The 14,051-nt window shown below is 38.8% G+C and overlaps 1 protein-coding gene across 2 annotated transcripts; it reads left to right on the plus strand.

The window, feature by feature from the left end:
- The first annotated feature begins 209 nt into the window (after nucleotides 1–209).
- EAPP (E2F associated phosphoprotein) lies at nucleotides 210–13,539 on the plus strand. Of its 2 annotated transcripts, XM_054970015.1 has the most exons (7): nucleotides 210–325; nucleotides 1,459–1,640; nucleotides 3,431–3,529; nucleotides 7,497–7,620; nucleotides 9,578–9,700; nucleotides 10,893–11,186; nucleotides 13,375–13,539. In XM_054970015.1, exons 1-6 carry the CDS (start codon nucleotides 252–254, stop codon nucleotides 11,170–11,172), a joined length of 882 nt encoding a protein of 293 aa, XP_054825990.1. In that variant the 5' UTR covers nucleotides 210–251; the 3' UTR covers nucleotides 11,173–11,186; nucleotides 13,375–13,539. The 2 variants fall into 2 exon arrangements, with proteins under 2 accessions (XP_054825990.1, XP_054825989.1); XM_054970014.1 differs by lacking the exon at nucleotides 13,375–13,539 and having other exon boundaries at nucleotides 10,893–11,547.
- The last annotated feature ends 512 nt before the right edge of the window (nucleotides 13,540–14,051 follow it).

The following is a 14,051-nucleotide window of genomic DNA, read 5'->3' on the forward strand; positions in this document are numbered from 1 at the left end:
GAGGCGGCACTTATTTTGGCCCAAGTACATTGGGGGCTTATTTCAAAGTAACACCACCGTTTCAGTTACTCGAAAAACTGGAAACGCCACACCACCAACTACATGCTAATACGGCTGCTCTCCCTCGCGCGCTGTGACGGCCAGCTTGGTAGCAGGAAGCACAACCTTCCGACTACACGGAACTGGAAGAAGAGAAGTATTTCCGGGTTGCCTGGAGCTCGGAGGCGTTTGTTTAGGAAGAAGGGGTCGTCATGAGTCGCTTGCGGGAGGAGGAGGATCCCTATGTAATCGAAGAGCCCAGCGACGAGGAGCCGGCACAGAGCAGGTCGGGGTGGGGGGCGACGCGAGGCCGGCCCTCGTGGGTGGGTGGGGGAGTGGCGAGAACTCCAGGGAGGAATGCTCTTCAGGGGTGAATTGCGAGGATAGGACTAAAGCCGTGTGAGAAAATGAATAGTACTTTATTGGGGGGTAGGTCGGTTTTGGCTTTTTTGGGCTTCTAAAGCTCCAAACATTTCTTTGTCACCATCGATGGCTTTAAAACGACGACGACGATACTTCGCTTTCAGGCATCCCGCGCTGTTTATTGATTTTGGTGACGGAGAAACCAGCAAAGTGTTCTTGCCCTGATTCGTATGACGATGTATTTGCTGTCCTCGAGATTTTCTCGATCAGACATCGTCTGTGCTGTTCCCATATCTGATTCATGCATGAACTCAATTACTTGAGTATTCATATTCATTCTGTTTTCCTTACGATTGGCAGACATGTACATTTACTGTACGTTGTGACTGCTTACTGTTTGGTTTAGTAAGTATCACCTTATGTACAAAAAGGGGCACTTTATAGCACCATCACACGAGGCTCTAAGTGATTGTCCTCATTTTTCTGTACATTTGTCCTCATTTTTCTGTACATTTTTGTTACAAGGTTGTATGCGTGTTAAGTCTCCTAGTCATTGCACACATAGACCTCCAGGTAGAACTGGCTTCAGTTCTTTAGGTGAGTGTTTGCCTGTGTATGCCTTGAGACATTCATCTCTAGGGACCAGAGTTCTTGTAAAGAACCACATGATTTTGCAGCTGCTGTTCTAGAATTAATACTACTCTCTTATAATTAAAGCTTTTAAGGCATGGAACACTTTCAAATAGTTTTACTAAACTAGTGACACAACTGGCACATTTGTCTTGATATAGTGGTCCTGAATATATATGGTGTTATAGCATAGTGATTATGTGGTTGGACTGCAAATCAGCAATCTCCTAGTTCAAACCCCGCTACTGCTATGATCTCAGCAGGTGGCCTTGGGAAGCCACTCCTCTCGGCCCCAGCTCCTCAACTGTACTGTGGAGATAATAACAACACTGACTGTTTACTGCTTTGAGTGGGGCACAAATGTGTCTAGAACCTTGGTATATAAGCACAACTACTATCATTATTATTATCACCATAATTTTTTAGCTCTGAAGACGAAGTGGATGTGCTTTTACACGGCACCCCAGAGCAGAAGCGCAAACTGATAAGAGAATGTCTGACTGGAGAAAGTGAATCCTCTAGTGAAGATGAGTTCCAAAAAGAAATGGAAGCTGAACTGGACTGCACCATGAAAAATATTGAAGGCAAATGGAAGTTGCAGCTTACAGGTAAATATCTTCATGAAATTATGAGTAGTGTGTCTATATTTGTTATGTTAGATTATACTGATTTTATGCTAGTTCTGGTGTTCACTAATTATTTCTTTTGGAAAACATTATAGGAGTAATTGGCAACTGTAAACCTCTAAATCAAATCCAGCATATTAAGTGGTGTGATACCTTTCCTCCTCTTCCCCCATTCCCTTGCTTAATATACAGTTGGAAGAGGGAAGCAGAGAGAGAGAGGCTCCTACGGTGTAAAGTCTTGCTGATAGGCTGCCTGGGATGTGGAGGTTGGGGCCCTCACCCGTTTTTCCTCTCCTTAATCCAAATCTGCCTTCTGTCACATTCATGGTTGACCAGCACCTTAAAGCATTGCATAGGTCCATGTGGCCATTCTTTCCAATTGATGTGATTTTATAGAGGGAAAAAGGAACATAAACCCAAACTAATTTAACCTGGCTATCTTAATTACTTGTAATTTCTTTTTACTTTATTTCTTGACAGAGAAGTTTTCCTACACTAGCTTTAGAGAATGTCTAGTGGATTTATACACATTTATTATCTATTCTTTTCATACAAAATGATGTTTTAGCAACCCATGTTGTGGATTTTCCAGAAAAAAAATTAATGACTTATTTTTACTTATATTGAGTAAACAGACTTTGAAAGTACCTCACATAAATTTTATGTCCTGATCGTAACAAATACTTCAACTAAAATATTTAAGGAAATAACTGACATATTCAAGGGAGGGAACCATGTGTGGTTTAAATGTTAAATTCATGCAAACTCAAAAGCTTTAGGTAGAACTTCACATGTATTTCCCTTATTTTTAAAAAAATTTAAGGAAAAAAAACCCAAAGACTCTGAAAATTGTTAATGCACTCATTTTAGATCACCCAGAGAACTATGCCATGGACTTTGTTGTCCATTATTTTTCAACAGAATTTAATTCTTATCCATCAGGGGTGGCAGCACTGAAACATTTCATCATTTGCATTATTTATTGGTTCCATTTTAGTCTGGTGCTTTAAAATAATTATGCCCACTTTACCTCTGCAACCTCGAGATGACCAGCAAATGCTACAGGACACAGACATCACAAGTCTCCAACAAGTGAAAACCAATACAGAATTAAAATACAAAGTTAAAAGCTAGTACACAGAATTAACACAGCTAAGATGGTTTACCTGCCACCGAATGCTGTCTGGAACAGAACAGTCTTCTGGGGCAGAATACCCCTTTTATTTATTTATTATTTATTTTATTACACTTCTAGACATCAGACAGGCTCAGGACGGTTACCACATGAGACACGTAAATAAGAATGTTAACTTTAGTTTTGATTTGACCTGTGCAGCCAATCAGGTGAACTCACAACTTTTTAAAAACTTTGATTATAGTGTGTATAGTTTTATCCCCCACATCCCTTTTTACCAATAGATAAAATGTTCATGTACTCTCTCACTCTATGTATAAAACCCGAAAAACATTCATTACAGTTCTTGTAATATTGTATTGTCAAGTGGTAGCTGTTCATTGTTGGTAATTTTATCTTTAGAAATCTTTTAGTTTTTGGAAGGCTTCAGTGAATCATTGGAGAAAGTCTGGTATACATTAAATAGTTTTCTAACAGCCATCTTTCAAAAAACATAGAATCAAAATATAGAAATAACTTTATAAACTGTTTTACAATAAATGTCAAACTGATGCCTCCCTAAGAAAATATTTAAATGTCTGCTCCATTGTAGTGATTCCATGGTGACTACATATTTTGTGTTCAACTTTGTGATTAGGTGCAGCTTCTACTGCTGGGCAATCTGGAACTGTCACCACTTCAAAGTACTATGATGACATTTATTTTGATTCTGATTCAGAGGAAGAAGACAAAGTAGGTAAATAATCGATAACTTTACAATGTCCCCTATCCTCCTATATAAGCATTCGTATCTACAGAAATGATGGCATGTTGCCTTTTACAAGGGTTTAACAATGACTGAGTTGAATCATGAACTTACTTTTATTTAAACTTCTAATAAAACAAGAATGAGTTGACCAGTGTGATACCACTCATATTGAGCCTCTTTCTCACACAGAGCTGTACACATAAATGAGGAAACTCTCCCATCTATGTCAAGCTAACTTAATTCAATGGAAGTTGTAGTGGCTTGCATCATAGACACTATTTAGGATGGAAGTAATCATCTTTGTGTCAAGTATGCATTGCTCAGAGTGATTTTCATCTTTAACCTATACACTAACTGCTTGCATCCTCTCCCCCACTTCTTTCCTCCGCTTGAAAAATGGCACTCCTAATTTCCATTAGACACTAGGCATCAGTTACGTAAGTAAAAATAATAAATGTAATGTAAAGGTGAATGGAATCACATACATATTCATGATGTGATCTAGTCATCAGTAGAAGTTACAAGTGCATGGAGAGGTTTTTGTAAGTGCCTCTAACAACAATATCCTTTTTATGCTACATAAATGTCATAATCTCAGAAGCACCCTGTGTTAACTGGGAGACAGGATTAGCAAGGATGAAACCATCCTTGGCATACAGGATGGTTTTTTGGTTTTTTTTGCTTTTATTGTTATAACATATATACATAGTCATACATTGAACCGTATACAGCTATTTTTACCCCTTCCCCCCCACCCCCACCCATTATGTCTTCATATCTTTAACCATGTGCACACATTCTTCATTCGGGTTTGAATGCTTGGGTTGGCTTCCCCCCTTTCCACCCAGTGCCTATAACAGGACCATTTACTTATAATCTTTTGACATTTATCCTCCCATGTCTCATCAGCAGTTATCTGTACAAATATATCCGCTTGTACACCTTCAAAGACATAATTGTTCCATTTTTCCATTGTCCATTTGTTCTTATCCTTCCATCCCAATGCTATTACAGCCATTCCGGCTAAAATCATGATTTTATGTAAATCTTGCTTATTTCTATCTACTCTTTTATTTCCCAATATTCCGGAGACAAGCAAATCCCTATTAACCTCTATATTCACTTGAAATAAATCAGAAATTACCCTTATAATCTTTTGCCAGTATTCCTTGACAACATTACACTCCCACCACATATGAGCATATATGCCTACTTCTTGGCCACAGTGCCAGCATTTAGGGCTCATTCCTTTAACTATATATGATATCTTAGCCGGTGTTCTATACCATTTCCATATAAATTTCCTAGCCAATTCTTTATCTTTATCCCTTTTAATTTTATTTATACCTTTCATTATTTCTTGAATCGTTTCCTGATGAAATAAGCCTTCTCGCCAAGTGGTTCCCTTTCTTAGATCATCTAGCCAGAAATGAGCTGTTAGCATCGCAGCTGCCCTTTCAGGAAATCATACAACCAGAAGTGTGAGGTCAGGGGGCCATTGTGATACAAGAGTAGTCACGTCAGCTTGCTCATGAGATGTAATTCAACTAATACCCTTTCCTGTACTTTCGCAGTTTGTGTAATGTATGTTAGATAGAATATATATACTGGAAATAGTTTCTTATGTCCCAGTTATACTATGGAAATAGTTTTGTATATTGTTATCTGGTATGTTCTCCTACAGTTGATATTGTTATGACTTGTTGTTAATATTAATAAAAAGCTTTAAAAAAAAAATAAGCCTTCTCGCTCCCATTTATTCTGTAGTATTCTTATCATCCTTTCCTTTTCTCTTATGATTAATTTATATAATGCCCCTGCTAGCCCTTTCTCTTTTATTTGTCTTTTACTTAGTATATCATCCATTTCTGTTTTTACCCCAGTTATCTCCTCCACTTTTTCAGTTTTAATTAACTCGTATAATCCATGCACCTCCAACCAGTATTGTTTTCCTATTTTCTCCAGCACGTTATTTTTTGCCACTAAAGTCCCACCTTCAACAAACATATCTTTTAATCTATTAAATCCAAATTCTTCTAATTTCTTCCACCCACCGGTGTCTGTATAATCCTTATTTACATATTTTAATGGAGTCCACTTTGAAAGACCCAGCATCCATTTCCTATACCATCTTTTCCAAATACTTAACGCCGTTTTCCTTGGACCAATCGCCTTCTTATAAGCCATCTGAACATTCCTATTAAAGATCCCCTCTCTTCTTATTCTATTATTTACCTCATTCTCCATCCTAACCCATTTAAATCTATCCTTATATCCAATCTCTATTAAATATTTCAATTGAAACGCCTCATAATACAACTCCAAATTTGGTATCCCCCATCCCATCTCCTCCTGTGATGCATAATTTACTATATCTGGAGTTCTAGCCCTTTTGCTTCCAAAAATCCAGTTCTTAAGCACCTTATTCCAGGTTTTAAACCAATTTGTTCTTATCGGAAGCGCAATTACTTGAAATAAATATAATAGTTTTGGCACCAGAAACATCTTAACTGCCCTAACCTTATTTAAGATAGACAAATTCTTATTTTTCCAAGCTCTCATATCTTTCTTAACCTTCCTCCATACTTCTGTATAATTCACATCTGGAATCCTGTCAACATTTTTAATAATATTCACTCCCAAGTATTTAATTTTTTTTCTCCTAGAGTCCATCCTTGTCATTTTTACTATTTCCTTCCTTTCCTCTCCGTTTACATCCCAAAATAAAATTTCAGACTTGTCCATATTCACTCCCAATCCAGACTCCTCTTTAAAATCCTTCAAGATAATCAAAAGTTCTCTTACTCCCTCCAGTGGGTTTACCAGTATTAGTAAAATATCGTCTGCATACATATTTATTTTAATTTCCTCCTTACCCTTTTTATATCCTTGTATCCTTACTGAATTTCTTATCCTATCCGCCAGGTACTCCATTCCCATCACAAAAAGTAGTGGTGAGAGTGGGCAACCTTGTTTAACGCCTCTTTGTATATTGAATTGTTCAGAGACTCCCTCATTCACCCTTACCACTGCCTTCCCCTCTTTATATAATTCTTGAACCGCCCTCACAAAGTTTTCTCCTATTCCTGCCTTCGTCATAATATTCCATAAAAACGTATGCCTTATAGTATCAAAGGCCTTATATACATCTAATTTCAGTAAAGCCAATTTCCCTTTTGTCCTACTTGTTAATACGTTTAACACATTTCGTATAGGGCGCCCTATATATCTTCCACTTATGAATCCATATTGGTCTTCTTTGATTATTTTCGGCAGAACCTTTTCCAAGCGTTTTGCCAAAATCTTTGTAAATATTTTATAGTCTGAATCCAATAAGTTGATTGGTCTATATGAACCCACCTCTGTAGGGTCCTTCTGTGGTTTTCCTATCACTACTGTCTCTGCTAATTTCCACATCTCTGGAGCCTTTCCCCCTTCTAAAATATTATTAAATACTTTTTTTCATTTCTGGGCCCATAATATCAATTTTCTTTATAAAAATCCATAGTAAACCCATCTAATCCCGGGGACTTCTTTCTCTTAAATGTTCTTACCGCCTCTTCAATTTCCTCCAAAGAGATTTCTTCATTTAACCCTAGTCTATCATCTTCCTCAACCTTGGTTTCCAAACTTACTCTACTAATGCTTTTCTTTTCCTCTTTATATAATGTTTGGTAAAATTCCGCAAATTCCTTTCTTATTTCTTTAGAGCTGAGCCTAATGTATCCAGTAGGGAATCCAAGACTGTAGGGCCATGCTCTATCAAAATTACAGAGGCTGTATCTTCTATAGGTTGGACTGCATTAATTCTTCTAAGGAAGTCACTTATAGGATGATCAGAAGCTTTATTCTCACTTTTTGATGGCTTAATTGCAGGAAGTTGGATGGGAATGCTAACATAATGAAAGATTTGCAGTTCTTTGTCTATTTTTTGATGTTTATGTAAACTTGACAGTTTCGCAAGAAGTCAAGAAAAAAAGAAAGCATAAACAGCGTCGAATTCCAACTAATGATGAGTTGCTCTACGACCCAGAAGAAGATAAAAGAGATCAGGAATGGGTAGACAGGCAAAGAAGAAGGTAAAGTGGAGTATTTGTTTTGAACCATGAGGATGCTCAAAATTGACATATTTTATTATACAAGATTACTAAAATTTCACATTGTGACTCCAGTGTGTATATATTATTTATTTAATATGGCAACTATGGTTGTTTCTTATTCCGAGAAGTGGAATATAAGTTTTGTAGCAAACAAAGAGAACCCGAATAAGTGTGGCTGAGTAGAACATTTGTCTTAGTCTTTGAGAATGCACTAAATGTTTTGAGGCCAACCTGCACCTTTCATTGAGGACAGCAAACAGCTAGAAAACTGATCATTTGTTTAAACTTACAGTGCTCCATATCACAGCATACCCCTTTTCTGAAACATTAAGAAACAAACAGTCCCATGCTCTGCAGAGTTACTTCAACTGAAGCACAATTATTTTAATGGGATCAGATTGAAGTAACTGTGTGTAAGATTGCACTGAAAGTGAACTTCAGGTGCTAAATAGCATTTAGATAAGGTAGACAGTGTTCAGATATGGAAGGGGCTCTAAGTTCATTCACTCTGAGCTAAGTACTGGATAGAGAAGTGACAGTTTCAGAAAGTAAGTTCTCAGCATCCAGAGGAGGGAGGGTTAGATTAACATTGGACATAATTGACAGTGATGGGTAGAAAGTGAAAGACTTTCTCGTTTGATGGGATATTACAGTGCAGGATGCTCGTTTTCATATAGTATCAGGAATCTATTTGTGGATATAAACAGGGCATCTAATAGGATTTTGGGGACTACATCTTAGAGCCTCTTATTCTTTTTACTACTTCATGCTACAGCACTAGAGTTAAGGCAGTAACGTAGCCCCTTGCATATGGTTTTAAACCCAACCTAAATGTTTTTGTTGCCTTTAGAATAAATTATAGTATAGATGGCTATGTTTAACTTATTTTGCACCATGGTTTTATTTTAATAATTCAGATGGTGTGTATCTTCATATAAGGTTTCCTACATTCCTCTCCATTCCTTCAGCTCCTTCCAACTCCCAAAAGATAATTCCTGAATTTGCAGGATCCATGCGAGGGAACAGCTGTGTGTGTTGGGAGACTGGAGTGAGAGCGAACAAGGGGATGAAGTCAACCCCTTTTCTCTGTGGAGCTATACCTATAGAAGGAGAAGGAAAGATTTCACACTGTTCTTCCCTCCCTCCAAATTGTGACACTCTTCTTCCTTGTGGCTTCTGCAACCTTGGGAATAATCTTTTCTGAAGTTTGGAAGAGGCTGCGGGCATGAAGGAATGTGGTAAAGCTCCAAGTTGCATGCATGAAGTGGTGAGATGTACTGCCCACCAGTGGGCCTGATTAAGTAAATAGTGGCAGCATATAGAGGAAGTATATACTGAATCTCCAGTAGCCCTGAGCTTTACTGGGTGAAGAGTAGTGAATATAGAGAGCTGGCTGCCTGTCTGGTAAAGTCCTTAGCAAAAGGAGAGAGAGAACCCTGTGTAGATTTTGGTCAGGGCTCTCTGCCTGATAATTAGGAACTAGACAGGTGGGGTGTAGTGACTGCCCTTAACTGCCTATGAAGCCCCAAACCTAAGCAGGGATGTTTATAATGGGTGGTATTTGGGCATTCCAAGAGCAAGATAAGGTTATACTATGAGGAAGTAGCCCCTACATAGTAAATTGACCCCCTGTGACTGTTTTACTGTGTGTGTATATGAAGTTGAAAGATGAGTACTAAAATGGAGAGAAAAACATAACTGCTTGGGGGGAGCAATTTGAATTTTTCATGCAGATTTGCGAACATGAAATGCTCGTAGTCTTATGCTATCTGATTTAACAGTTTTATTCTGTAATCCACCTTGAGTCTCAGTGAGAAAGGCAGATGATAAAATGAATAAACAATGGTCTGTGCTTAAGGTGCAGGGTTTGGTATGTTCAGTAAAGATGCCTAACCAGTCAAAATTATTTCCATGCCTGTATACTGTATTGTTGCAGATACCATAATATAAGAAGTGCTCAGACTGAAGGGAAGCAAGCCAAACTTCCAGTCATTCCCAGCAGTGATGCTGTTTTGAACTGTCCTGCCTGCATGACTACATTATGCCTCGACTGTCAGAGGTAATTACTGAACCATAAGTCATGTGTACCATGTATTTTTAGTTTCTGTTGATTATGTAAGCAAAGATTTGTTTATACAGCCACATTGTAATTTCAGCTATCTCTGTTCAGCTTTCATGGACTGGCCTTGTAAGAACTGAGTTACTGTTTACACAATAAGGGAGGTAACCATATCATTAACTATGTTTACCTGATAGTAGAGGTATGCTTGTTAAAAACTGCTGCTTCGAATATTTGCTGAAACAGCCCTTCATGATCATGGTGAGAAAAAATATGTGTAAAGTTATGCTTGCCAACAGTGAAGTAACTGAACAAAAAAATAACCCTGTTTTCTATCATGAGGTGCAATAAAACTGTTTCTAAGTAGATTGGTCTAGATCCTATAACACGTAAAGTGCTTCTGAAGGTAAATGTTTCCCTTCCCATTTCCAAATGTTTCCCTTCCCATTTCCAAAGACTCCCCAAATGTCAGTGCTAGGGTGATGGGAGCCTCATGACAAAATGCGGACAAGACACAGGGCTGCAATAAGGAGGGGGAATTGGACAAAAATGCCCCTCTTCCCATGAGACAGTGTTCTATCAGTCCAGGATGCCAGATATCATGGGAACTGTAGCTTGTTAAGGCCCAATGGAAGAGCACTCTTTTTTTCTTGCTGCCACTGCCAGGTAATGACAGAATGGAGGTTCATGGCTGCTCTTGAAAAAAAATTAACACTTTATAGGGAGAGAGTGTTGTAATTCCTTCATAAACCAAGCAGTTTTGGGGGCGTGAGCTTTCACTGGTAAGTCTACTACAGGTTTCTTTCATTTATACCCCACCATTTTCTTCATTGAGGCCCCAAAGCAGCTTAAGTTGTTCTGCTTTCCACCATTTTATCCTCACAGCATCTGTATGAGGTGGGTTAGGCTGCGAGTGTGCAACTAGCCCAAGGTCACCCAGCACACTCTGTCTCCCAGGTAATAGTCCAGCAATCTAGCCACTACACATTAGAGGCATGCTGGGGATTACAATGACCTTTTTAAATGAACCAGTTTCTAATGTGCCAATGTACTGTTTTTCTGGCATATGTACAGGACTTTTTTTTTCTCCTTTTTCCTCACCTGCGAATCTCCTGGTTTCAAGACTTAATAGTTACTGGTTTTGTAGTATTCTACCAGTTAAATATGATTGCATTTCTCCCTTTATTTTTAGACATGAAACATACAGAACTCAGTACAGAGCAATGTTTGTGATGAACTGCACTGTTATCAAAGAGGAGATTTTGAAATACAAAGGCCCATTGAACAAGAAGACAAAGAGAGTGCACAAGAAAATTAAACAGAGTATTGAATCTGTTGCTGGCCTGGAAAAACAGGAAGAGGAGGAGGAGATATATCACCCAGTAAAATGTACTGAATGTTCAACAGAAGTGGCTGTCTTGGATAAGGATGAAGTTTTTCACTTTTTCAACGTTCTAGCAAGTCACTGCTAAAATGCATCAGTCATGTATGTTGTTTAAAATCATATTACATTTCAAAGGCAGAGGCTCTTTGTTTGTTTTCTTTGGTATCATCTATAAAAAGATCCACTTTATCTGATATGGATATTATTTCTTTGTTATACTGTCTGTAGAGGTAATACGAGTGAACTAATTTATGTACACATTAATAGAATAGTTGCTTATGTATATATTTTTCTTTTAATCCTGCTCATCAGAATAAAAACATCTTTAGCTAATGGAAGAGCAGGCCAGGCTTGCTAGGTAGTGTTTAGCTGATGGGACTTGGTTGTGACTAGCTATGTTGGAGGAAATACTGTCTGCTTTGTACAAATTGCCATCATTAAACTCAGTTCAAAGCTTTTTCAATTTTATTTTGTTCATTTAACCCAAATATTTTGAAACACTAGGGTACTTGGTTTTGGTTGCTGTTTCAAGGGATCCCTCATATGTCTAGGTTACATCTTCTTCCCCAAGAGAAAGCTGTCTCAAAGGCATTCATTGAATTTCCAAGTTGGAGCCACCTACTTTCTGAGCCTAAATATTGCTCTGTTTTCAGTAACGAAATTTAAGGTTTCGGGAGCAGTCATTTTTAGCCTAACTTACAAGAAAGAATTCTTCCCTGACTGTGTGAGTTTTTATCTAATCGAGGATACTTTCTGGGAAATATTTTGGTGTGTGCTAATGATCTATGTAAAGATGAGCGTTGCTGGATCAGACCAGTGGTCCATTTAGTCCAGCATCATGTCTCTCACAGTGGCCAACCAGTTACTTTGGAGGGCCAGTGATTGGACACAGATGCCAAAGCCATCCTGGCACTGGTATTCAGAAGTTTCTTTTAGTTACCATGACTAAAAGCCACTGATAGAACTATCATCTACAACTCTGTCTAATCCACTTTTAAAGCCATCTATCCCTGTAGCCATGGCCACATCCTCTGGCAGAAAATTCCACCTTTTAATCACTTGTTAAGTACTTCCTTTTGTAGACATTCTGTCTCTTACATGATCACACATTCTTGCTGCTGCCTTTTTGAGGAGGAGAAAGTGAATCGGGACGACACTGAAATTGTCATGACATTTTAAGGCCATGCAGAAGGCATACTTGAGAGGGCCATTTTTCATGGGTGGTTCAGATGTGGAATTTGTGCTGCTGCTGTGTAAATTTTTGAGTTGTAGCACCCAGCCATTCTTTCACTGACTTCATTTGCTGAGAAGTCTACAACTCCTCACTCATAGGAGGAGGGCAGCCTTGACAGATGGCTGATTCTGGCCATTGGGAGAGGAAGCGGGACAGAGCACTACTTCCTGGGATCACCAGCGGGAGGCAGTTCTTCGGTCTTAGCAAGGACTGCAGGAATAATTAAGTAACTCTGCTTCACAGGGCTCCTAAGTCAGCTTTTACCTCTGCTTTCTTCATGGTACTTCTAGGGCACATTTCACAACTTTTAAGCCTATAAATCCTCAGTGGAGGAGCTTCAGCACAGCTACGTTCCCAAATGGCTGGTATCAGAGAAGCAGACAAGTCTTGGAGATGTTTGCATCTGCCTCCAAGGCTGAGAAGCTCATGCTCCTGATTTTCAGAAACTACCAGCACAACCAGACTGGTCGGAGGGTAGGGTTGGGAAAACTATAAGCTAAATATGTGTAGGATTGCCAGCCTCCTGGTAGTGCCTGAAGTAGGGCTGCTAGTCCCCCAATGGGGGCAAGAGATCCTCCACTCACAGCCTCTGCCCCCTGCCACTATTCACCTGACCAAACACACTAGAGAGTTACGATAAACAGCCACACTGACAATGAGAAATCCCACTGTAACTTCCTAACTACTAAGAATTCAAAATGAAATGATATGCATAATAACACAAATAGACAGTATTCTAATGTACAAAGAAAGATGCTAGGGGGAAAAGTCATAATATGCACGTTACAACCAACATTAACAAACATTTGTAGAGAAATAGCAAACATTTTTAGTGTCAATTATCAGTTATCTGGACCACCAATACATCTAATAAAGTGACAAAGTGTAAGAATAAATGAATGTACAAATAGAGAATCTGAGTCATGAACTGAATGCACATCAATCAAGATAAGAGTTCACAAAATGATAGGGTGTGTAAATCTCAGGTAAGTCCAATAAAATATCTATGTGCTATAATCTTTCAGTGCTGTTAACTCCTCTTTTTTCCTTTTACAGGGGAGAAGATGCCCTCATGGCCCCGCTCGACGAGGGGCTGGCTTGCAAAACCTTGTTTCCAGGGATCTTAATGTGCGGTGTTTATAGCCCACTCTCCATAAACTGCAACAACCAGCAGCAAACAACTTTGTACTCTTATTTACCCAATCCATAATAAATTAAATAAAGGATTAATTATACAAAAACTCACATATATTATTGAGTCCATAGTCACAGATAATTCTGAAGTGTATTTCTTCCAAAAAGACCTCCTTGGTAGCTAACAACTGGTTGCCAACTAGCTAAATAGGCGATTCGTCACAACTGCTCCATTTAGATTCTTAAAGCGATAAGCCGTATAATAGAAAACGGTATAATAGATATACGGTTAATACTAATCTACAGAAAACAAGTCTAGTCTATCTGAGCATTCTGCCCTGTAAGCCAAAGAGTATTGGAACATATGCCTCTTATTAGAAACAAGGTGATGGAAGCTCCGTTAGTTTCACACTAAGGGAAATGTGGACTTTATGGCATCATACTCTGCTGAGGCCCCTCTCCTCCCCAAACACTGCCCTCCCCAGGATCCAACCCCAAAACCTCCAAAAATTTCCGAACTCAGAGCTGGCAACTCAATCTGAGCTCTATGGGGTAACCTATGGGTATACTCTCCCACCCTCCAAGCCCCACGGACTTGC

The sequence above is a fragment of the Eublepharis macularius genome, chromosome 2 (genome assembly GCF_028583425.1).
Source record: "Eublepharis macularius isolate TG4126 chromosome 2, MPM_Emac_v1.0, whole genome shotgun sequence".
Taxonomy (NCBI): domain Eukaryota; kingdom Metazoa; phylum Chordata; class Lepidosauria; order Squamata; family Eublepharidae; genus Eublepharis; species Eublepharis macularius.

Excerpts from the sequence above, each read along its gene's own strand:
- EAPP (XM_054970015.1), top strand. The coding sequence starts at position 252 with ATGAGTCGCTTGCGGGAGGAGGAGGATCCCTATGTAATCGAAGAGCCC. Across the intron at positions 326-1,458 it reads GAGGAGCCGGCACAGAGCAG|CTCTGAAGACGAAGTGGATG; the intron begins GTCGGGGTGGGG and ends ATAATTTTTTAG. Across the intron at positions 3,530-7,496 it reads AGAGGAAGAAGACAAAGTAG|TTTCGCAAGAAGTCAAGAAA; the intron begins GTAAATAATCGA and ends TAAACTTGACAG.